Source organism: Chlorocebus sabaeus, chromosome 20, assembly GCF_047675955.1.
Source record: "Chlorocebus sabaeus isolate Y175 chromosome 20, mChlSab1.0.hap1, whole genome shotgun sequence".
Lineage (NCBI taxonomy): Eukaryota > Metazoa > Chordata > Mammalia > Primates > Cercopithecidae > Chlorocebus > Chlorocebus sabaeus.
In genome coordinates, this window is record NC_132923.1 from 99,279,128 (window position 1) to 99,304,424 (window position 25,297).

The 25,297-nt window shown below is 48.5% G+C and overlaps 1 protein-coding gene and 1 pseudogene across 1 annotated transcript in view; one reads left to right on the plus strand and one right to left on the minus strand.

Moving 5' to 3' along the window:
- Positions 1 to 809: 809 nt before the first annotated feature.
- On the minus strand, positions 810 to 15,100 carry LOC103225943 (alpha-actinin-4-like; annotated as a pseudogene).
- EPHA10 (EPH receptor A10) overlaps positions 15,047 to 25,297 on the plus strand; it is a 45,362-nt gene continuing 35,111 nt past the window's right edge. The window contains exons 1-3 of the mRNA XM_007979347.3: positions 15,047 to 15,204; positions 17,310 to 17,374; positions 18,077 to 18,755. Of these exons, the coding sequence (XP_007977538.3) occupies positions 15,099 to 15,204; positions 17,310 to 17,374; positions 18,077 to 18,755 (850 nt within the window). The 5' untranslated portion in view covers positions 15,047 to 15,098. The remainder of the gene's footprint in view (positions 15,205 to 17,309; positions 17,375 to 18,076; positions 18,756 to 25,297) is intronic.

Here is a 25,297-nt window from a genome sequence, read left to right on the forward strand (position 1 = left end):
TTGTAAAGCATCAGCGATTTCACCATTCTTCCGCCCAAGCTTCACCATAAATGTGGTTTGTTCTTCCTTCAATTTTAACAGAATTCATGTCACTTTCTGATAAGGGCTGTTTTCAAACTGATGTCTTATCCTTTTAGTGCCTCAAAGTAGATCCTGTTCAGACATGTTGTAACTGGTTAGTACCAGTTTATTTTGGTGCAATCCATGGATAGTTTTTCATAGTATGTGATAATGTTTTTCTTTCTTTCTCTTCCTTCCTTTCTTTCTTTTCTTTTCTTTTCTTTTCTTTTCTTTTCTTTTCTTTTCTTTCTTTCTTTCTTTCTTTCTTTCTTTCTTTCTTTCTTTCTTTCTTTCTTTCTTTCTTTCTTTCTTTCTCTCTCTTTCTTTCTCTCTCTCTCTCTTTCTTTCTCTCTCTCTCTCTCTTTCTTTCTCTCCTCTCTCTCTCTCCTTCTCTCTTTCTTTTTTCTTTTTTTTTTGGAGACAAAGTCTCACTGTGCTGCCTGGGCTGGTCTTGAACTCCAGGGCTCAAATGATCCTCTTGCCCCAGCCTCCCAAAGTGCTGGAATTACAGATGTGAGACACAGCACGTGGCCTGTAATATGCATGTTCCATGAACTTTTTGAAGACCCCTTAGCCAGGCACAGTGGCTCTTGCCTGTAATCCCAGCACACAGGAAAGTAGAGGCAAAAGGATAGTTCACCTGTCTGGGCAACATAGTGAGACCCCATTCTCAATTTAATAAATAAACAAATAATAAGAATGAAGACCGCTTGTATATTTACCAGACCAGAAACACTAACCTTGAGAGTCTTGCTTACCTCTACCTTGTATGTGTGTGTGTGGACGCAGGTAGGAGAGAATCTCCTGGCCCACCAACAAAGAGAGAGAAGAGAGCCCACCTGCCTTTCCCCACTCAACCCCCCATAAAGGACTGACAGAGTGCTTCACGAAGATACAGACTTAGAGGAATGGGGACTGTAGAGGCCTACATCATGGGAAGGGGGCAAAGGGCTCTCCCAGCCCCTACCAGAGGCCATGAGGAAGGATATTTGATCTAAGTCTCACCAGGGGCCTCATAGTCACTCTTGTTGTATAGAGCTATAGAGAAGGATTTGTAGACAAGGGCACCAGGCACTGGGGACCTGTTGTGGTGCCAGGTGGGCGATTCAGTACTTGACCTGGTCAGAGACACCTCTCCCTGCAGCTCCTCAGCCGTGATGAAGTTCTTGTCCCCTGCCAGGACCTTGAAGGAGGTAATGACCTGGCTGTGTCTATGTTGGTGGTCTCCCAAGACCTGAAGTTGATGAAGGCTTGGGAGGCCACAAGGCTGCTATGGTTGCGGTCAACCACACTCATGATACAATTGAACTCCGCATTGCTCTGCTGCTATTCTCCACATTGTAGCCCAAGTTGATGAAGCAGGCCTTGACCTCCTTCGGCCCCAGCACCCTGCCACGGCTCTTGTCAGTGTGGCTGAAGGACACCTGAAACTCTTGCATCTGCTCTTGGCCAGTGCCCTTGGTGTTGCAGGTGAGGATCTGGTTCTTGACCTCACTGATGATGCAGCCAATGGTGGTGAGCAGCTGCTCCCAGCCATGCAGATGTGTTCCACGATGCAGCTGTTATGCTTGTTGTTGAAGATGAAGACCTCCTGGAGGAGCTGGTGCTCTGCTTCAGCAGGTCCAGGTTCAGCTTGTGGCCCACGATGCTTTGCTCATATTGCTTCAGGTTTAGCTGGTCCTCTGGGGTCTCCTTCATCCTGATGGAGATGTACCCAATTTCCTCCATCTTGGTTTGGATCCAGGTTCCCATGACATTGGCCTGGCTGGAGAACTGGTGGTGAAGGTGCTCGTTGGACTGCTGCTTGCTCTGCTCCTCCAGAAGGACATAATCCTGCTTTGGCACCAGCTGCTGCACCTTTGCCCACCGGGAGTGGATGATCTGGGTGGGGTTGGGGGAGGTGACAGTGGTGTAGGGGTTGCTGCCTGACAGCTTAGTATGTTTGCTCTCTGTGATCCTCTGGGCCTCCTTGTGGGTGGCCAGGATAGCCTCCCTATCAGTATCTGGCAGGTTCAACTTTTGGCTGTGGGCTGAGATCAATCTTCTCAGTAGCGTAGATGATGAACGTGTCCTGGAGCTCCTCCACGGCACTCTCCATCCAGTTGTAGAAGGCGCTGCCCACTTGGCATACTCCAGGTGCAGATAATCAGTGGCCTCCAGCTGCTTCTTCATTTTCTCCAGAGCTTCCCTGTGACAGTGGGTCAGAGAGCACAGGGTTTCCCACTGCTCATAAATCTTCCGGCACTGGGCATTGATGCCATGGGAGTCACAGTAATCCAGCTCATTGAGTTCCTGGGCAATGTTCTCTATGATATTGTGAAATATCTATTTGGTCTTTGATCCTGCTTCCTGGCATACAATGACTAGAAAATCATTAGAATTTCCGAAACCATGTCTTTTTGTATGCTGATGAGTGGATGGATGACTGGCAGCCCCTAGGGAGCTTCAGGATGGAGGCTGGCCACCAGAGAGACCAAGGCATAATTAGAGGGTTGGGAATTTCAGCCCCACTGCCCAACCCCTGAGAAGGGAAGAGGGGCTGAAGATTAAGTTGATCAGCAATAGCCAGCGATTTAACTAATCATGCCTATATAATGAAGCCTCCATAAACCCCTCAAAGGACAGCGTTCACAGAGCTTCTGGAGAGCTGAACACATGGAGGTTCCTGAAGAGTGGCATCCCCAGGGAGGGCATGGAAGCCCCAAGTCCCCTTTCCCACACCTTGCCCTATGCATCTCTTTATCTGTATCCTTTGTGATATCCTGTGTAATAAACAAGCCAATGTAAGTAAAGTGTTTTTCTGAGTTCTGTGAGCTGCTCTAGCAAATTAATGGAACCCAAGTAGGGGGTAGCAGGATCCCCAGTTTATAGCCCGTTGGTCTGAAGCACAGGCAAAAATAATTGGGCTTGTGATTAGCATCTGAAGTGGAGGCAGTCTTGTAGGACTGAGCCCTTACCCTGTGGGATCTGACACTATCTCCAGGTAAATAACCGTCAGAATTGAATTGAACTGGAGGACAAGCAGCTGGTGTCTGCTGCAGATTTGATTGCTTGATCGGTGGGTGGGGAAAACCCCACACACATTTGGTCACAGAAGCATTCTGGGTTGTGTGAGAGCAGAGGAAAAATCGTTTGAGTTTTTTCCACTCTTAGAGCCTCAATCAGCTCCACAAAGTCCTGGTGTATGGCCAGGTCACTTTCGAAGGCTTCGTGGTTGTGGATTAGGGCTTTGATGTCTGATAGGGTGGCCATCTCCTAGTCCCGCTGCTTAAGCCTGGCTTCCTTCTCATGGGTCCAGGCCTCATGCATGGAGATCTTCTGCTAGAACTTCTCTGCCAGGTGGTCGAGCTGCTCCAGCTTGTGGATATCATTCAGCAGCAACTCCTCAGTGAGCCGAGATCGTGCCACTGCACTCTAGCTTGGGCGACAGACGAGACTCTGTCTCAAAAAAAAAAAAAAAAAAAAAAAAAAAAGGGCTGGGCGCAGTGGCTCACACCTGTAATCCCGACACTTTGGGAGGCTGAGGTGGGCAGATCACCTGAGGTTGGGAGTTCGAGACCAGCCTGACCAACACAATGAAACCCCATCTCTACTAAAAATACAAAATTAGCCAGGCATAGTGGTGCTTGCCTGTAATCCCAGCTACTCAGGAGGCTGAGGCTGGAGAATCACTTGAATCCAAGAGGCGGAGGTTGCAGTGAACCGAGGTTGCACCATTGCACTCCAGCCTGTGAGACAGAGCAAGACTTTATCTAAAAAAAAAAAAAAAAAAAAAAAAAAAAAATTACAGTGTTAGTTTAGTGATACTGATTTTTTTAGTTACTGTTTGTACTATATACTGTTTGTATGTTTGTTTGTTTGTTTGTTTACAACCTTTGCTTTAACATATCTGTATCCTTATGTGGAAATTTCTTTTCTTTCTTTTCTTGAGATGGAGTTTCACTCTTGTTGCCCAGGCTGGAGTGCAATGGCATGGTCTTGGCTCACCACAACCTCCTCCCACTGGGCTCAAGCGATTCTGCTGCCTCAGCCTGCTGAGTAGCTGGGATTACAGGCGCATGCCACCATGCTTGGCTAATTTTGTATTTTTAGTAGATATGGGGTTTCTGCATGTTGGTCAGGCTGGTCTTGAACTCCTGATCTCAGGTGATCTGCCCACCTTGGCTTCCCAAAGTGCTGGGATTACAGGCATGAGTCACTGTGCCCGGCTATGTGTAAGTTTTTTAAAGCAGTATAAAGTTGCTGTATAAAACCCAATCTGGGCCAGGTGTGGTGGCTCATGCCTATAATCCCAGCACTTTGGGAGGCTGAGGCAAGTGGATCACTTGAGCTCAGGAGCTCAAGACCAGTCTGGGCAACATGGTGAAACCTCATCTCTACCAAAAAAAGAAAAATACAAAAATTAGCTGGGCATGATGGCATATGCCTGTAGCCCCAGCTACTTAGGAGACTGGGGTGTGAGGATCACTCAAGTCCAGGAGGCAGAGGTTGCAGGGAGCTGTGATCATGCCACTGAACTCCAGCCTGGGTAACAGAATGAGACCTTATCTAAAAGAAAAAAAAAACAAAAACAAAAACAAAAAAACAAAAATCCAGTCTGGGCTGGCCATGGTGGCTCTCCCCTATAATCCCAGTGCTTTGGGAGGCTGAGGCAGAAGGATTGCTTGAGGCCAGCAGTTTGAGAGCAGCCTGGACAACATAGCAAGACCCTCACTCTACAAATTTTTTTTTTAGAATTAGCCAGGTGCAGTGGCACATGCCTGTAGTCCTAGCTATTTTGGAGGCTAAGGTGGGAGGATTGCTTGAGCCCAGGAGGTTGAGGCTGCAGTGAACTATGATTGCACCACTGCACTCCAGCCTGGGCAACAGAACAAGATCCTGTCTCTAAGAAATATTTTGAATACTAAAAAATAAAAATAATAAATAAATTAGAAACTCAATCTGACTATCTTTGTTTTTATTTTATTTTATTTGGTTTGGTTTTAGTTTCTGAGACAGGGTCTCACTCTCATCCAGGCTGCAGTGCAATGTCACAATCAAGGCTCACTGCAGCCTCAACTTCCCAGGCTCAAATGATCTTCCTACCTCAGCCTCTCAAGTAGCTGGGGCCACAGGTGTGCATCACCATGCCCAGCTAGTTTTGTATTCTTTTGCAGAGATGGGGTTTCATCATATTGTCCAGGCTGGTCTCTACCTCCTGGGCTCAAGTGACCCTCCTGCGTCAGCCTCCCAGAGTGCTGGGATTACAGGCATGAGCTACGGCACCCGGCCCAATTTTTATTTTAAAATAGGAATATTTAGGGGTTGGGTGTGGTGGCTTACTCCTGTAATCCCAGCACTTTGGGAGGCTGAGCTGGGCAGATGATGAGGTCAGGAGTTCAAGGCCAGCCTGGACAACATGGTGAAACTCTGTCTCTACTAAAAATTACAAAAATTAGCTGGGCAATGTGGTGCGTGCCTGTAATCCCAGCTACTCAGGAGGCTGAGGAAACAGTATTGCTTGAATTCGGGAGGCGGAGGTTGCAGTGAGTGGAGATCATGCCATTGTACTCTAGCCTGGGCGGCAGAGCAAGACTCCATCTAAAAATAAATAAATAAAAGAAATATTCAGTCCATTTATATTTAAAATAGTTATTTATACATCTGAGTTTCAAGATATCCTAGTATTTGTATTCTATCTCTCCCACATGTTCGATGTTCCTTTTTTCCTCTCTTCTAGATATTTTTTGATTATTTTTATTATTCCAAATGTTTCTACATTAGCTTGTTAGTAACATATTTTTGTTACTATTTTTCCATGATTACCATGGTAATTACAGCATGCATCCTTGACTTGCTAAAGTTTAACATAAATAATTCTTTTACCACTTCATAGACAATGCAAGTACCTTAAAATACTTTAACTCCATTTATCTGCTCCCACACTGTGTGCTATTTTTGTGATGTGTTTTAATTCTACGTGCGTTTAGAACTTCACATGACATTATCACTTTATACAGTTATTGTTCATTTATTTTTACCCACATATTTACTTTCTTTTGATCTTATTTTTTTTCCTGGATGTTCGTAATTCTTTTTGAGTTTCTTTTTTTTTTTTTTTTTTTGAGACGGAGTCTCGCTCTGTTGCCCAGGCTGGAGTGCAGTGGCCGGATCTCAGCTCACTGCAAGCTTCGCCTCCCGGGTCTTTTGCCTCAGCCTCCAGAGTAGCTGGGACTACAGGTGCCCGCCACCTCACCTGGCTAGTTTTTTTTTGTTGTTGTATTTTTTTAGTAGAGACGGGGTTTCACCGTGTTAGCCAGGCTGGTCTCGATCTCCTGACCTCGTGATCCGCCTGTCTCGGCCTCCCAAAGTGCTGGGATTACAGGCTTGAGCCACGGCGCCCGGCTTGAGTTTCTTTTTAAAAATCGCCTTTAGTATGCCTTTAGTGTGGATCTGTGAAGAATTTTGACTGTCATAAAACATACTTATTTTACCTTCGTTTTTGAAGAATATTTTCACTGAGTATAGCATTTTAGATTGATACTTTCTTTTAGCACTTTAAAGATGCCATTCCATCATCTTCTGGATTTTATCATTTATATGAAAGAGTCAGTTGTCAGTCTTTTCACTTTATTTTATTTTATTTTCGAGACAGATCTTGTTCTGTCTCCCAGTCTGGAATGCAGTGGCATGATCACAGCTCACTACAGCCTTGACCTCCCAGGCTCAAATGATTCTCTTCCCACCTCAACCTTCTGAGTAGCTAGGATGACAGGGGCATGCCACTATGCCTGGCTAATTTTCCCATTTTTAGTGGAGATGGGATTTCACCATGTTGCCCAGGCTGGTCTCAAACTGCTGGGCTCAAGTGATCCTCCTATCTCAGCCTCCCAAAGTGTTGAGATGACAGGCATAAGCCACTGTGCCTGGCCTCAGCCCTTTTTTCAAAAAATTGAGACAGTCTCGCTCTGTTGCCCAGGCTGGAGTACAGTGGTGCGATCCTAGCTCACCGTAGCCTCAACCTGCTGGGTCAAGTGATCCCCCACTACAACTTCCTGAGTAGCTGGGACTGCAGGTGCACACCATCATGCCTGGCTAATTTTTGTATTTTTTTGTAGAGATGGGGTCTTGCCTAGGCTGCTCTTGAGCTCCTGGCCTCAACTGATCCTTCTGCCTTGGCCTTCCAAAGTGCTGGGATTACAGGCATGAGCAACCATGCGTGGCCGAAGTTTTGTGTGTGTGTGTGTGTGTTTGTGTGTGTGTGTGGAGGGGGGTGTTGTTGTTGTTTCATTTGTTTGTTTGTTTGTTTGTTTTTAAGACAGAGTCTTACTCTATCGCCCAGGCTGGAGTGCAGTGGTGCACTCTTGGCTCACTGCAACCTCCGCTTTCCGGGTTCAAATGATCCTCCTGCCTCATCCTCTCGAATAACTGGGACTACAGGCACGTGCCACCACGCCTGGCTAATTTTTGTATATTTAGTAGAGACGGGGTTTCACCATGTTGGCCAGGCTGGTCTTGAACTCCTGACCTCAGGTGATCCACCCACCTCGGCCTGCCAAACTGCTGGTATTACAGGCGTGAGCCACCGCACTCTGCCATTGTCACTTTTTTTTTTTTTTTTTTTTGAGACGGAGTCTCGCTCTGTCGCCCAGGCCGGAGTGCAGTGGCACAATCTCGGCTCACTGCAAACTCCGCCTCCCGGGTTCACGCCATTCTCCTACCTCAGCCTCCCAAGTAACTGGGACTATAGGCATGTGCCACCACACCTGGCTAATGTTTTGTATTTTTAGTAGAGACGGGGTTTCACTACGGTCTCAATCTCCTGACCTCATGATCCGCCCGCCTCCACCTCCCAAAGGGCTGGGATTACAGGCGTGAGCCAGCGCGCCTGGCCCATTGTCAGTCTTAATGTTGTTCCTTTGAAGGTTATGTGTGTCTCTCTCTCTCTAATTGCTTTTAATATTTTTTCTTTGTCTTTGGTTTTCAGCAGTTCTATTATGAAGTGCTTAAATATAGTTTTTGGTCGAGCACGGTGGCTCATACTTATAATCTCAGCACTTTGGGAGGCCAAGGTGGGCAGATCACTTGAGGTCAGGAGTTTGAGACCAACCTAGCCAGCATGGCAAAACCCTGTCTCTAATAAAAATATAAAAATTAGCTGGGCGTGGTGACACGTGCCTGTAATCCCAGCCACTCGGGAGGCTGAGGCAGGAGGATTGCTCGAACCCAGGAGGCAGAGGTTGCAGTGAGCCGAGATCACACCACTACACTCTAGCCTGGGTGATACAACGAAACTCTGTCAAAAAAAAAAAAAAAAAGTAATTTTCTTTGCATTTATCCTGCTTGGGATTGATAATGCTTCTTGAGTATGTGTCTTGATATCTTTCATCAATTTTGGAAAATTTTCAAATACTCTCTCTTCAAATAGTACTTCTTTCCTATTTTTCCTCTTTCTTCTCTTTCTAGGACTCTAATTCCATGTAGTTAGGTCTTTTTGGCATGGCCCATATGTCTCTTTCTCTCTTATCTATATTTTCAATTCTTTTCTCTCTTCCCATACTGGATATTTTATGCTGAAACTATATTCCACATAATTAATCCTAGAATTAGCTGTGTCTAACCTGCTATCAGTTCCATCTACTATGCTAAATTCAACTATTATATTTTTCAGTTCTAGGATTTCAATTGCATTCCTTTTTAGAGTATCCAGGTTTGGTGATTTTGCACTCTACCACAATTCCAATGCAAAATCTTACTGTTCTACACAGATCTACTCCCATCCTATTGTATCAACCAATAAAATCTCATTTTTGTTTAAGCCAGTTTTATTTGGTTTCCTGTTAAACACAACTGAAAAATCTCAACTGCCATTGCTGAGATATCCCCCTTCATGATGTTGTAATGGCAGGCAGCAGCTCCCGGTGTCAGATGCAGACATGACATCCAGAGAAGAAGTGGAATGCTGCCTGTCATCCATCTCTGTTTATTAGGAGTGAAAACCTTTCCTATAATTTCTGATTCAGAATGCCAGGGTTGTAATCACACGCTACATGGAATGGGATGGGAGTGATTAGCAAATAGCAATCTTTACTTATCCCTGAACTTGGGGAGAGGATCATCTTTCGCTAGCAAACAGCTACAGTAGAAGAACATCCAAATAAAACTGAGACTCTGGCAGCAATATAAAATATGAAAGGGGAAAGCTATTGGGCAAATAATCAACAGCATTTACCATACTAATAGATGTATTAATTTTCTGTAAAGTTGTGTGTGTGTGTAGAAAATATCAGGAATTGTACATATCAGTCTTTTTTTTTTTTTTTTTTTTTTGAGACGCAGTCTGGCTCTGTCGCTCGGGCTGGAGTGCAGTGGCCGGATCTCAGCTCACTGCAAGCTCCGCCTCCTGGGTTTACGCCATTCTCCCTCCAGCCTGTAATCCCAGCACTTTGGGAGGCCGAGACGGGCGGATCACGAGGTCAGGAGATCGAGACCATGCTGGCTAACACAGTGAAACCCCGTCTCTACTAAAAAATACAAAAAACTAGCCGAGCGAGGTGGCGTACATATCAGTCTTTAACAGGATTTAAATTTGGGAGGGGGACTATCTGGAATGGAAAGGATAGATATTTTTACCTATACAATTTTCATTAGTTTATATTACTTTGGTGATTTAAATTTAAAAGAACTGCAATCTAAAAATGGGCTGCTTCCAGAATTAGAGCTAGAATAAAAATAGAGAGTCAGAAGGCTGGATATGGTGGTTCACACCTGTAATCCCAACGCTTTAGGAGGTTGGGGCAGGAGGATCACTTTAGGCTGGACTTTGAGACCAGCCTGGGGAACATAGTGATACCTCGTCTCTACAAAAGAAAAAATAAAAAGAATTATGAGCATGGTGGTGCATGCCTGTAGTCCTAGCTACCCAGGAGGTTGGAGGATTGCTTGAGCCCAGGAGGTTGAGGCTGCAGTGAGCTATGATCGCACCACTGCACTCCAGCCTGGGCAACAGAGTGCTTGTCTCTAATACATACTAAATATATGTATGTCTGTGTATGTGTGTGTGTTGTGTGTATGTGTGTGTGTGTGTGTGTATCTGCGTGTGTGTGTATGTATATATGCATTAGGGAGAAAGAGAGAGAGAGAGAGAGTCAGAGAAGCACATGTTTGTATATTCCAGTCCCAGTCCTGGCCCCTACACAGTTACTCAGGTGCCAACAGCAGGTTTATCCCTTCTGGGGATTTGGAGGAACAAGGCTATCAGAGCCTGATGCCATCAAATATTTAAACCATTCACTTCCCTCTCCTCCCACTCTCAAAGCTGTCTTCACATCATAAATTGGCTTCCAGGACATGTTTTCCTACAGGGAAAGAATGTGCTGGACATGCCATTGTGAGCATTCTGTCCCCCTTGGCTGTTCCATTTCTCATCATAAATTAATACATTGCTTCTCTGGCTCAGATAGCAGGATAGGAGCTGGGTTAGTAGGATCTACTTTCCATTCCCCAATAGACAGATTCTCTCTTAATGCTGTTAAAGTCAAGTTCATAAGCCTGGACCATGATGAATTCAAAGTAAATGTCACCTCTGATGCCACTTGGCAGCTGGCCAGCCAACCTGCCCTGATGACACTCCTGTCTCTTCAAGCACATTTCTTTCAGACTCCTGTGCTTTCTAGCCACATTCACCTCAACCAGCTGTCTCTTTCTTTCTCTCTCATTCTGTCTTTTCCTCTATGACTCTCTCTCTCTCTCTCTCTCTCTCTATATATATATATATATATATATCTTTCTCTCTTCCTACCTCACCACTTAACCTTCCTTTATCCCTTCTTTTCCTTTTTCTTTTTCTTTTTTTTTTTTTTTTTTGAGATGGAGTGTCTCTCTTTTTTGCCCAGGCTGGAGTGCAATGGCATGATCTCGGCTCACTGCAACCTCTGCCTCCCAAGTTCAAGCAATTCTCCTGCCTCGGCCTCCCGAGTAGCTAGGACTACAGGCACACACCACCGCATCCAGCTATTTTGCATTTTTAGTAGAGACAGAGTTTCACCATGTTGGCCAGACTGGTCTCGAACTCCTGACCTCAGATGATCCACTCGCCTCGGCCTCCCAAAGTGCTGGGGTTACAGGTGTGAGCCACCATGCCCAGACTTCTTTTCCTTTTACCTTCTGTTTTTTTTTTTTAAACCTTAATTAACCATGGAGTTGAATAATAATATATACCAGAGCTACGTGCCAAGCACAGAGCTGGGCCATATGTAAAAATTATATTCTGACCTCACAATAACTCTGAAAGGTGTTTTTGTTCCTATTTTACAAATAAAGAAGTGGAGGCTCATAAAGGGTAAGTAGTTGTGTTTCATAATCTTAAAGGTTTTCTCTGCTTAATTTTCAAAATTAGTAAATTAAATGCTTTATGCTTCCTTTATCCAAGAAAATACAATTGAGGCCAGGCGTGGTGGCTCATGCTTATAATCCCAGCACTTTGGGAGGCTGAGGCAGGTGGATCACTTGAGGTCAGGAGTTTGAGACCAGCCTGGACAACCTGGCAAAATCCTGTCTCTACTAAAAACACAAAATTAGCCAGATGTGGTGGTGTGCACCTGTAGTCCCAGCTACTTGGGAGGCTGAGGCAGGAGAATCGCTTGAACCTGGGAGGTGGAGCTTGCAGTGAACCGAGATCGGGCCATTGCACTCCAGCCTGGGCAACAGAGTGAGACACTGTCTCAAAAAAAAAAAAAAAAAAAAAATGACCCTTTGAACGATAAAGCTCCCACTGCTCTTTGCCTCTCCCCATCCTTCTTCCTGAGAGTGGGACTTGACCCTGATTCCTCTGACACAATCTTAAACTTCTTTATAGAAGAGATAACCTTCTCTGTCCAGTCAGGCTCACCATACTTTCTGTATCTGTGCAAAAGGAAGAGGTCAAATCTTCAGCATCTAGATTTGTAACTTTCAGTAACTTGGAGATGGAGGTTGTGGTAACATTAAATCTGCTCCCTGGAAGGTCACTTTTTATTATTTTGGGTGCTTAATTAAGTTGCTCAGCCACATCAAGTGTCCTCCCCCACGATCCTAGAAGATAGTGAGGTAGAAGTAGAGAGGGGTATCTCTTCCAGCCTACTTCAGTAGAAGTCTGAGAGGAGCAAAAGAGAAAACAAGATGTTTCTGGGTGGGTTCCAGGCCCCTCCACTCTTCTGCAAGGGAGTGAAGGCTGTTTATCTCCTGAAGACATGAATTGTCAGATTTTGGTTATAGGCTGGAGGAGTAGAAGCCACCACTGTATATTCTTAGCTAAAGGAAATATAAAGCATTTAATTTACTAATTTTGAAAATTAAGCAGAGAAAATCTTTAAGATTATGAAGCAAAACTACTTACCCTTTATGATCCTGCCAAGGATCAGAACATGGCAGTAGAGAAGTCCCAGGTCCAGCTGAGGGTCCAGACCCTGTTGGATTCAGCATCATGGATAGAAAGCCCAAAGCTGGCCGAAGGGCTGAGGGTTCAACACCAGGGACAGATACCCCCCCCTCCCCTACCTCCAAATTTCACCAGTCTCCACTGCTATTCCTGGGAGGAACCTAACTCTAGCCATTAGTTAACTGGCCCCCAGCACTTAAATGTCCTGATAAACAATGGGTTGGTTTCCTTCTAAGGCCCTCCGGAATTTTACTGAGCTGTCCGTTCTGCAGCTTCCTGATACAGTGGGGTCCGCCTTAGAGCAACTCTTATTAAGATCCAGCTGATTTGCATATATCTGCATTCACTGGGGCTTCTCCATTCTGGTTTTATTATAAATGAATTGCTCAGAGGAAGAAAGGGAAGGATTATTTCACGACTTTTTGTCCTCTTCTTTCCTCCTATTCCTAGGGTCTCCATCTGGAAATTCACCCCAGATGCCTGAAGGTGTGTATGGTGGAAGAGGGTAGAAACCAGACTCCAACAGTCAGATGTTTGCCAGAGCATCCTATGTAGATTTCCCCGGGGTAATTTCCCCCATCTGCTTGGTTTCTGAAAGGTCCTTCTCAGGTTCAGAGGACGTCTGTATTTTGTTTTAGCACCTAGGGTCAGAACCTCTGGGTTGAAGTCCCTGGAGCTTCAGTAAGAAACCCTGACTGGTGCCTTAGAGCCTGCTAAGGGGATGGCACCCTGTTCTAAAGAGGAGTGAGGGATGGTGGAGTGAGGACTCATTTTGAAATGAAAGGAGTCCCGGGTCTCTAAGCAGCTTCTAAAAATACCATCTCCCAGAGCTGGAGGGAGGGGGAGGGGAGAAATCGAGCGTGAGGAGAATGAAGATGGAAAGGAGGTGGCAGTGTGAGAACCCTTCCTCAGGTAGGTCTGGTTTTAGAGGTTCCGCCTCCATCCAAGGACTGGAGGGATGCCACACCTCCTTCTGCTTCCTCAGCGGGCTTGTCTCCCGTAGTGTCCAAGCCACAGCCTCTCCTGATGACCTTTCTTTCTGCAGGTAAAGAAGACCAATTCCTCCCACCTACTCCTCCTATTGCTACTGTCCAGCAAGTATGTCTGAGTGAGCACGTGTGCATTTACTCACACACATACACACGAACACACGCAGAAATGGCACATGAAAGCAGGTTGTAAATGGCCAGTGATCTACGATGCCAGGAATCCTCCTTACACTCGGTATTCAAAGAGGTATGGACTGTGGCAGAGACAGAGTGGTTCACCAGGGCATCTGCAGCACAGAGCATGGCGCCCAGTGAGGGCTGGGTGGAGGGGTGAGGGATACATAGATGCAAAAGCACAGACACTCAGACCGCAGGGGCCAAGTAGTCACAGGATTCACATTCACTCTCGAGGCTTCTTAGGCTATGTTCGCTTCCAAATAGAGAGTGGGTGGGTGCCCCAAGAAAAGAGATCGGAAAAGCCACGAGGTGGGTGGAGCTTTCTCCCCTCAAGTTCAGCCCAGATGGTGGCGCTCAGTAGCCGCCTCCCTCGTCCTGGAGGGCCCCAGCCCTTCCCACCACCAAAGTGTTAAACCCTCAGCTTGCACATAAATGACCTTCACTAGACAGAGGTCGTGTTCCACGTTTTCTTGCGGCTTCTTCAGTTCCGGCTGAACTCTTCCAGGATTGCTCCGCCTCTCTCGCAGGAATCTCCAATTCCTGGCGGCTGTGCTGTTCACTAGTCCCCTGGGGTGGGCGGAGTGGGGTGATCAAAGAGGCGAACCCCCGATTCTGAGCAGACTGAGGACAGGGGTGGTTGTGAGGTGTGCTGCTTGTGTCTTGACAGCAGGAGCAAGAACCTGAGGAACAGATCGTTCATGCAAAACCACCACCGCCCCCATCCCAGCGTCCACATGGTTTCCCAGCCTCGGCAGCGCGCGCTGGTAGGGCGGGACCCCGTCCCTCACTTTGCTCTCCTTTCCCGAGCAGCTCCCGGGTTCGGGTTCTTTTCCTCCTTCCTGCTGCTGCTGTGTGTGTGTGTGTGTGTGTGATGAGGGCGGGAAGAGAAAGGGGAGGGATGAGCCAGGAGACACCAGGAGCCTCAGACACAGGAACAGACCTAGGGCAGGGAGACAGGAGAGCTCCCCAGAGCTTGGGGTCAGGACATAAAGCTTCAAAACCCCCAAGTCCTGGGAACAAGGGAGCTTCCAGACTAGCTCAGAGGCTGCAAGTGTCGCTGCCTCCCCGAGGGTCGCCCCTCTTTAAGCCAAGCCCACGTTGCCTGCCTACTTCTCAGGAATGAGGAGCTAAGGTTTAGCGCTCTGGACCACCGACGCCAGCTCATCCCCCTCGCTCAGAAGCCCAGCCAGCTTCCACGGCTGCCCCACCCCCCACGGTTTGGGGATCTGCGGGACCCCTTCCTTTCCCCACCAGTTGGGTGTTCCGCCCCTGGCCTATGAAACTCCACCTTCCCACCCTCTGCTGGCGGGGATTGGTGGGCATCCCGCGGCGGTGCCTAGTGATTGGTCCCCATGGATGATGGCGAGCGGCGAGACCCCGCCCCCAGCTGGCGCTGGGGTCTGGGGGCACTGCTCAGCGGTGCTAGGCTGGCGCGGCTTGAGCCGCCGCCGCACTGACAGCTCGGTCTGCGGACCATGGAGACCGGCGCCGGTCCACACCCGCTGCGCCTGTTCCTCTGCCGGATGCCGCTCTGTCTCGCGCTGCTTTTGGGACCCTGGCGGCCTGGGACCGCCGAGGAAGGTGAGAAGACTGGTGGGCTCTGCTCGGAGCCTGGCATGCCAAAAGATAGGGGGTTGGGGACGGGGGTTCTGCGGGAAGGAGTCATTGGAGAGACTAGAGTCTGTACTGGGGCTTGAAGTAAGCAGGCAGCAAAGACCTGGAGAGACAGAGAAAAATGTGGCCAAGCAATAGCGAAGAAAGGGGCGCTGAGGAGCTTGGGGGCTGGAGACCTGGGAGGTTGGGGAAGAAAGAGACCAGGAACCGCGGGAGCCAGAGGCAGAGGTCCAGCGGCTGCCGGTGAGACGGACAAGCTGAGTGATTGGAGGTGGAAGGTGCGGGGGCGGGGAGATGAAGAGTGGAGACAGGGAGATGCGGAGGTGAGCTCGGAATATGGAAAGACCGGACGGAGCCCGGACCACAGGGGCTAGGAGACCACAGTGTGGCCAGCATGAGGTGGAATGCTAGTCGAGGGGGGCTGGGTCCGGGCGCAGCCCGACGTGCAGATCATGGAACTGTCCGCAGTGCTGAATTCTGAGCGTAGTCTACCGCTCCGCGTTGCCGGGTTTGAGGCTGTCGGCGATACTGGAGCCCGCGTCTTGCCTCTGATTGTGCATTTGGGGGAGCTATACGCTCAGTTGAATCCAGAGGCGTCATATCCAGGTGCAGAATCCGGAGGAGCTGGAATCTGAGGCGTTGACCGCGGGGTTGGTCGGGGCCCTGGATGGCTGATGCCTTCCAGTATGCAATTCCGATGTGCTGTCAGTTGCGCGGATCTCGGAAAGCTGTCGGCGGTCCTGCCCACAGTCGCTGATGCCTCTGGAGAGGCCCTCACCTTGGTGGCCCACCCTCTGGCTTAAGCTCCAGAGGGTAATCTTCCAAGACTGCGGGATGTCCTGGCCTCCTGTCTCTGGTCTGCGGGCTCTGCTGTCCAAACCAGTTTCTGTGATCCATGCTGAGAGGTTGCAGGCTGCTGATCCAATGCCTCCTGGGGGAATAAAGGGACTCCAAGCTTCTCTGGTAGGAAGGGTCATAGATGTATACATAAAAGGACCCCTGACATTCTTTCAAAAGCAGTGGAAGTGACAGCCCCTGGGAAAAGGGTTGGCTGAGGAGAAGAGAGATTTTATTTCTCCAGTTGTTAGCAGTATCTCTCCACATTGTTTTCTCAGAGGCCCAGGGAGTCAGACTAAAAATGTTCAAGTCTTCATGCCTGGGGACCACCGACCTCAGAAAAACCCCTGAGTGGGAGTGGATTGGGGGGTATATACAGGAATCCCCTGATATATTCACTACTCACTTTCTCTCTCTCTCTAATTGACACTTAGTTATAACTTTGGGAATCTAAGAAGGCTGGGAAGAGTCACTGACTCCCACCCCAATCTGAGAGCCAACCTTAGAGTATTTGCCATGGACCCTGTAGAAGGCTGAATAATGACCCCCACTCCCAATATGTCAATATCTTAATCCCTAGAACCTGTGAATGTTACCTTCAGTGACATAAAGGACTTTGCATATGTGATTAATGATCTTTTGAGATGGAGAGATTGTTTTAGACTATTTGGAGGGGCCCAATAATCACAATCGTCCTTGTATGAGGGGTGCAGGAGGAGTCAGAGTCAGAGGAGGAGGCAGTGTGATGTCTGAGGCAGAGATTAAAGTGATATGATTTGAAGATGGAGGAGGAGACCACAAGCCAGGGACTACAGGCGGCCACCAGACACTGAAGATGGTAAGGACATGAATTCTCCCCTCAGAGCCTCCAAAAGAAAACAGTCCTGCTGACACCTTGACTCTAGACCAGTGAAAGTGGCTTTGGGCTTCTGACCTCCAGAACTGTAACAGAAAAACAATATGTTGTTTTAAGCCACTGTGTTTGTGGTAATCTGTTACAGTAGCCCCAGGAATTGAATACAAGCTCCTTCCCTACTGACTGTGGCTACCTCTCTCTGGATTTGAGCTATTCACACCCCCTCCTGGGGATTTATGAAGTAGGAAAAACTTGTCCATATCATTTGTCACATTTTGCATTCTCTCAGCAAATTTACAGGGACTTCACCAAAGGATTCCACTCTCTTGCTAAACTGACGTTCTCGATTTCTGACATTTCTGTCTTCCCCTCTCCTTAGTCATCCTCCTGGATTCCAAAGCCTCCCAGGCCGAGCTGGGCTGGACTGCACTGCCGAGTAATGGGGTAAGTGCACAAGTGTCCCTCCCTGTCCCAGGGATCTTCTGGTGGTCCAGGACACAGTCTCCTCAGCTCCTCATGTTTACATCAGACAAAAGTGCTCCTCAGAGTGTGTGGTCTCCAGCAGCCCTGGCTTCAAGCCAGAGTTGCCTATTAGAAAACGTTGAGTCTTCAGGCAGTTAGACAGTCCAAAAAAAAAAAAAAAAGTGAATAAGTGAGGACAGAACTGGCTGTCTAGGAACAGAAACCTGGCATCCAGATGGAGCTAATACAGGACAGTGGCTTGCACATAGTAATAGATCCTCCAAGCAATGTTGTTGATTGATTGACAGAGCAAGCAAGACTGGGAGTCCTAAAAGAGGCTTGGAGACTTGGGGTAGGGGTGGGATGATGTGGGCTGTAACAGCAGCTTGGTGGAGTGCAAAGGGCACTGGTCGGAGAGTCAGGAGACTACAGGCACCATTCCTAGCTCCACCACTAACTTGATGTGCATACCTGGTCAAATCGCTCTCACTCTGGAGCCTTAGTTTCCCCATCTATAAAAATAAAGATTGGGATCATTTGTTTCCAAAGTTTCTCCCAGCGCTGCATCTTACAATTTCCGGGGTGTGCATGGTGGTGAGAAAGAAGTCAGGAGTCACTGCTAGCGCTCCACCTCCTGGAAGGACGTTGACTCTGGGCTGCCCACCCCTTTATTCTTGTCCCCAGTGGGAGGAGATCAGCGGTGTGGATGAACACGACCGTCCCATCCGCACATACCAAGTGTGCAATGTGCTGGAGCCCAACCAAGACAACTGGCTGCAGACTGGCTGGATCAGCCGCGGCCGCGGGCAGCGCATCTTCGTGGAGCTGCAGTTCACACTCCGTGACTGCAGCAGCATCCCTGGCGCCGCGGGCACCTGCAAGGAGACCTTCAACGTCTACTACCTGGAAACTGAGGCCGACCTGGGCCGCAGGCGTCCCCGCCTAGGCGGCAGCCGGCCCCGCAAAATCGACACGATCGCAGCGGACGAGAGTTTCACGCAGGGCGACCTGGGTGAGCGCAAGATGAAGCTGAACACAGAGGTGCGCGAGATCGGCCCACTCAGCCGGCGGGGTTTCCACCTGGCCTTTCAGGACGTGGGCGCATGCGTGGCGCTTGTCTCGGTACGCGTCTACTACAAGCAGTGCCGTGCCACTGTGCGGGGCCTGGCCGCATTCCCAGCCACCGCAGCCGAGAGTGCCTTCTCCACACTGGTGGAAGTGGCCGGAACGTGCGTGGCGCACTCGGAAGGGGAGCCTGGCAGCCCCCCACGCATGCACTGCGGCGCTGACGGCGAGTGGCTGGTGCCTGTGGGCCGCTGCAGCTGCAGCGCGGGATTCCAGGAGCGTGGTGACATCTGCGAAGGTATCCAGCTGGTTGGGGGCCGTGGGGTGGGAGTGTAGAGCGTAGGTGGCAATTGAGAGAGAGTGTGCCCTAGATGAGGAGAGGCGGGGGTGGGGTCGGGATGCAGTGGAGAAGCCTTGGACTCTGGAGCGCAAGGAAAGCCCTGAAGTTTGTGGAGTTTCCAGTGGGTCCAGTCAGGGCCAATGAGTGAACGTACTAGGAGGTGAAATTGACTAGCTAAGGAGGCATTAGGGACCTTTATCTTAGGCACCTCACACAGGCCGCCTCGTTTATTTTCATGGCAATAAAGGAAGTATTTTTTTTTTTTGATACGGAGTCTCTCTTGCTCTGTCACCCAGGCTGGAGTGCACTGGCCTGATCTCGGCTAACTGCAACTTCCACCCCCGGGTCCAAGCGATTCTCCTGCCTCAGCCTCCTGAGTAGCTGGGATTACAGGCATATATCACCACGCCCAGCTAATTTTTGTATTTTTAGTAGAGACGGGGTTTCACCTACGTTGGCCAGGTGGCCAGGCTGATCTCAAACTCCTGACCTCAAGTGATCCACCTACCTAGGCCTCCCAGAGTGCAGGGATTACAGGCGTGAGCCGCTGCGCCCAGCCTAAAAGAATTTTCTTTTTTTTTTTTTTTGAGACGGAGTCTTGCTCTGGGGCCCAGGCTGGAGTGCAGTGGCGCGATCTCGGCTCACTGCAAGCTCCGCCCCCGGGTTTCATGCCATTCTCCTGCCTCAGCTTCCGGAGTAGCTGGGACTACAGGCGCCCACCACCACGCCCGGCTAATTTTTTTTGTATTTTTTAGTAGAGACGGGGTTTCACCGTGTTAGCCAGGATGGCCTCGATCTCCTGACCTCGTGATCTGCCCGTCTCGGCCTCCCAAAGTGCTGGAATTACAGGCGTGAGCCACGGCGCCTGGCCAAGGAAGTCATTCTTTTTTTTTTTTTTTTTTTTTTGAGACGGAGTCTGGCTCTGTCGCCCAGGCTGGGGTGCAGTGGCCGGATCTCAGCTCACTGCAAGCTCCGCCTCCCGGGTTTACGCCATTCTCCTGCCTCAGCCTCCGGAGTAGCTGGGACTACAGGCGCCCCCCACCTCGCCTGGCTAGTTTTTTGTATTTTTTAGTAGAGACGGGGTTTCACCGTGTTAGCCAGGATGGTCTCGATCTCCTGACCTAGTGATCCGCCCGTCTCGGCCTCCCAAAGTGCTGGGATTACAGGCTTGAGCCACCGCGCCCGGCCGGAAGTCATTCTTATCTCTATTTCACAGATGAAGAAACAGAGCCTCAGAGAGATTAGTACCTCACTTGCAAAGTTAGGAAATGGGGAGCTAGGACTTGAATTCAGGCTTGCCCAACTCTCACATTCTTTGTATGACACCATGTGGTCTCCCCTGTGCATAAGGAAGAACTCTACAACAGCCCAAGCTTCAGACTAGTGGGATTGGCAGCATACAGAGAGGAATATCCCAGTCACAGACCACATACTTGGAAGTTAGAGACTGGTGGGGGGATTTTCATGCTGGAGAGAGGGATTGGGAGGTTGCACTAGATGGTTACTAAGATCACATCCCACTCTCTGAACTACAATCAGTGTGCTCCCTGGGGGAGATCCTTCATGTTGAGGGTTTTGCTGGGTTCTTAGGCTGGTGGGGGCATTAGGAACAGACCTCTCATTCTCTCTCCTGCCTGTGGCTTTGGACACAGAGAGTGAGGATGGGGTTATGAATGTGTATACTTAATATAGAAAGATCAAGGTATGCTTTTTCTAAACCATGTCCTTTTCTGGGTGCCAGGGTGACAGAAATGAGTCAGACATAGTCCCAACTCTCAAGAAGTTCACAGTCTAGATGGAGAGATGCAAAAATTTAAAAATCACAAGAGGGTAAATATATGCTATAACAGAGGGATACACAGAGTGGTGGGAGGATGGGAGGAAGTGACTAAATTTGCTCTCATCCCTTTGTTCAATCATCCATCCAATATGAATTGAGGATGTGCCAGCTGCATTTATTGAGGGCTTATTATATGTATATAGATGAATGCCACCATCTCCTCCCTGCAGAAATTGTAATTTAGTGAAAGACTGGGAGGCATGAACCTTCCTGAGCTCTCCAGATATAGTTAGGATCCACCTCTGTACTCTCCAGTATTCACTGAAAACTATTTCTGTACTTACCCCATGGTATGCAGTGATCTACTTATGTGTGTTTTCATCACTAGATTAAGACCTTCTTTTATTTTTTTAGAGATGGGGGTCTGTCTATGTTGCCTGGGCTTGAGTGTAGCAGCTATTCATAGGCATGATCATAGTGCATTACAGCCTTGAGTTTTTGGGTTCAAGCATTCCTTCTGCCTCAGCCTCCTGAGTAGGTGGGACTACAAGGACCACACACTAGTTTAGGAACTTCTTGACCTCAGGCACTGGGCCTTACTAGTGTCAGCAGCCCCAGCATCCATAACAGGATAAGCCATATGGTAGGTGTTTAGTGAAAATGCATTGGGTGAAAAAGTGGTTACTATAGGGTGTGATATATAAACAGAGAGCGAAGGAAGCATGGAAGGGAGAACCTAATTCTAAGCATGGAGAAGGCTTCCCGGAGAAGACTTCCCAGGGAAGGTGAGAAGGTCCTTTTTCCCAGGCAGCCTAGAGCATTCTAAGCTTAGGAATTGCATGCAGAAGCATGGAGGCAGGAAGGAACACAGCATGCCTGGGCCTATGTAACTAAATGTGGTTAGAGCAGAGGGCATGTGGGGGTATGGGAGTGAAGTGTTGGGGATGAAAGGAGCAGGGGGAAATTGTGAAGGGCCTTGAATGTTGGGATAAAGAGCTTAGACTTTATGCTGTAGGCCAATGGGGAGGATTTCAAGCAGGGATCTGACATGCTCAGATTTGTATTTTCAAAATATCACTCAAGCTGAAATTGCAAAGAAAGGATTGAAGAGGGAATAATTAGGAGCCAGAAGATGAAGAAGGAAGATGGTGCAATAGTGCAGGAGAAAGAGCACAAGGGCTGAACTAAGATAGTAGCAGAGATCATTGAGAGATGAGGACAGATGGGATCATGAGTTAGCAGCCACAGCACTTAGTGACCATGTGTTACAGGAGGAGAAAGGAGTCCACTTTGACTTACATGCTACTGGGGATTGAATGGACAGAGGGATAATTCACTGGGGTACAGAACACAGGACACGGATAGATACATCATATTTATGATGTCCATGGTGCATTCCAGTGGAGGTAGCTAGAAAGTGGGTTTGGAGCTCAGCAAGAGAGAGACAGTACTTGAAGCTGTGGGTGTGGTTGGGACAGACCAGGCAGAATGTGTGGGGTAAGAAGCCAAGAGGGCCAACAATGAAGACTCATAGAATAGCAATATTAAGGACAGGTAGAAAATACAGAGCCCATTAAAAAGGCTAAGAGGGAGTGGTCAGAGTATGGAGGAGAACCAGGAGAGTGTGATATTATGATAGCCAAGAGAGATAGAGGTGTCCAGGAAGGAATGGCCTACAGAGTTGGGAAGCAGTCAGGTAAGTTGAGGGTTAGAAAGTGCCCAGTTGGTGGCCTTGGTGAGAGCAATTGCAGCTGAGTGATGGACAGAGAGACCAGGTTGCAGTAGACTGAGGGATAAAGGAAGTTGAAGAGCTTGAGTCAGGGAGTCTAGAAGCCTGGATTTGAATTAGGTGAAGAGGAGGTATCTCGAGGAGAACATTGGGTTGAGAGAGGAGTTTTATTATAGATGGGAGAGACTTGTTTGTATGCTGAAGGACAAAGAGCCACTGGGGTACCAACTGTGTATATGGGCATATCCCCATCCCAGTCCCAGGAGACAGGAGTATTTTATTACTGATGTGGGCTAGAATTGCTGGTGCATGTTGCTAATAAAAAGCAGGCCAGATTTTAGTCAGTTTTATTATTGTTTTTACACACTCTTTAGTTTGTGCCCTTATTGCCCGCACCCAAAATGGAACACTTTTTACTGCTTCACTACCAAGAGGGGAGACGACTGATGGAATGTAGTCTTCAATGAGGTTAAAGGGAGAGATCCAGGGTGGAGACAGAGGGGCTGGCCTTCAACAGGAGGTGGCTCATTCCCTCCTCTAGGACTGAAAGGGAGGAGGAGATGGGAGATGGTTGTGGATGGGGGCATTTGTGTGTTTTGATGGGCAGATGTTGAGGGAATTACCGACTGATGGCTTCCCTTCTCCCTATAAGGTGGGAGGGAGGGCATCTGTACAAATGGACAGTAAGGTCCTTGTCTGTTTTATTCATTGTTGTGTATCTATAGAGTCTACCTAATAGACGCTAAAAACTATTTGCTGAATGAATGGATCAGGAGTGAGAGGAGGAGGTTTCTCTGGGAAATGAGGGAGAAAGAGAGAGACAGACAAAGAGACTCAGGAACCCAATCCATGTCTGATGAGACCAGAAAAAGGCCACTTGTAATGGCCTCAGCTCTGCCTTGGGGAGTGGGCAGCTGGGGACAATGCCAAGGAAAGCTTCACAAGGGAGATGTTATTTGAACTGGGGTTTGGAGAAGTATAGAAGTTTGCCAGGAGAAAAGGGATATAAGGAGTTATAGAACAAGACCCAGAGATGTGAAAGGACGAGCTCACTGTACCATGGGTAGAGTGGTTGGCAGTGGGGAGCTGTTGGAGGATATTAGGAAGGGAAGAGAAATGATTGGATTTGTATTTAGAAAGTTAAGGCCTTCCAAGTGCCTTCTGCAGCTAACACGGGCTCCCCTCTAAAAGTAGATGGATAAGGGGGAAATAGAGCTAAGATGTTCTTTTCCACTTTTTGTTTCTCTTTAGTGACCTTGACTTTTGTTCTCCCTCTGTTAGCCATTAGAGAAATTAGTGAAAGAACTGGGGTTTCCTTTGGGGGAAAAAATCAGGGCATGTAACCAGTATCTTTAATTCTCTGCTAGGGCCAGATGCAGTGGCTCACACCTGTAATCCCAGCAATTTGGGAGCCCAAGGCAGGAGGATCGCTTGAGCTAGGAGTTCAAGATCAGCCTGGGAAACACAGGGAGATCCCATCTCTACACACAAAAAAATTAGCCAGGCATGGTGGCACAGCATGCCTGTGGTTCCAGCTACTTGGGAGGCTGTGGTGGGAGGATTGCTTGGCCCCAGGAGGTGGGGGCTGTAGTGAGCTATGATTGTGCCACTGCACTCCAGTCTGGGCAACAGAGCAAGACCCTGCCACAAACAAACAAACAAACAGAAAACAACTCAGTGGGATTGCCTTGGAGCCAAGGGACCTAAGCAGATATGTTCTCTAAGGCTCCATAGGGAACAATGAGCCCCTGTGATGGGGTGGCACAAGGGGCATTACAGACAGGGAAGCTAATGCGGGCTCATCCTAACAGGCACTTTCTGCCAGCATTGTTCAACAAAGGCAGCCTCAGAAGCGGGTGAGTGCCTCATGATAAAGTATGTGACAAAGACTGTGGCTACTGCTGGGGAAGCTGCCGGAGGACCAGGCCAGTGGGAGCTGAGCTACATTATCTCTGAAGTTCTGACCTTGAAGAGAGGGAGGGGCTGGCAGTCAGGAATCCCTGAATCTGCTCTTCAGCACAAACTCCTTCTAAGCAGAGCCTCACACAGCAGAGATACCACTGTGGTCACTGATGGCCCACCCACCTCTAGCACAGCAGCCACCCTCATCCACTTGTGGGGAGGGAGCCTCCAGCATTCTTCCCCTTTTGCTGTGAAGCCCCGTGAACAGATCATTTATCTAGGCTCTCACTTGCTCTCCTATTTCACCACAGAGGTGGGCAGGGCATGGTTGTTATTGCTATTTGACCAATGCTTCCTTGAGGCCAGAGAGGCACAAGGAGTGGCCCAGCCAACACTAGAACCCAAGCTTTCCAAGTCCCAGCCTGGGTCTCTGCTGCCCACCAGACCACAGGGATAGTTGGCCCATGCTCTGTTCTGCAGGCAGAGGAGGCTTCTGAAGGCTCCTGGGCTGCCAAGCCCCTCCCCAGAGTTGTGATGCCCAGCACTCTGAGCGAGATGGACCCTCTCAAACCTATGCCTTCCAGACAGCGGAAATCCTAGTCCCCTTCCCTCTTCTGCCACACAGGCGAAAAGTTCTTCCCAAGGGCTAGCCTGCACCCTTTCTGTTGTACTGCGTCTTCTTGGAGCTGGAGAGCAGCCAGCTAGACTAGAGGACAGGGCCAGGGAACAAGGTGAGAACCACCCAAGCTCTGAGAGGTAGGGCTGGGAGCCACCTGGCCCAGCTGGTGAGAAATTTTTTAAAAGTGGGTGTTTAGCAGTTATCACTTAAGGCCTGTAGGGGAGGAACAGTAATTACTACCATTATTGTGAAAATGTGGTTGGTACTGGGCTAGGTAGTTCACATGTTTTATCTCAATCCTCCAACAACCTTTTTGAGGTAGGTACTCAACACAAGGCTCAGAGGGGTCAACTGATGTGCTCAAGGCCACACAGCAAATAAGCGGTGTGACTCAGCTACAAACCCAGGTTGTTCAGGTAGAAACACTTGTGATCTTAACAACCTGTGTTCTGAGAAGTGAGAGAAGCAAA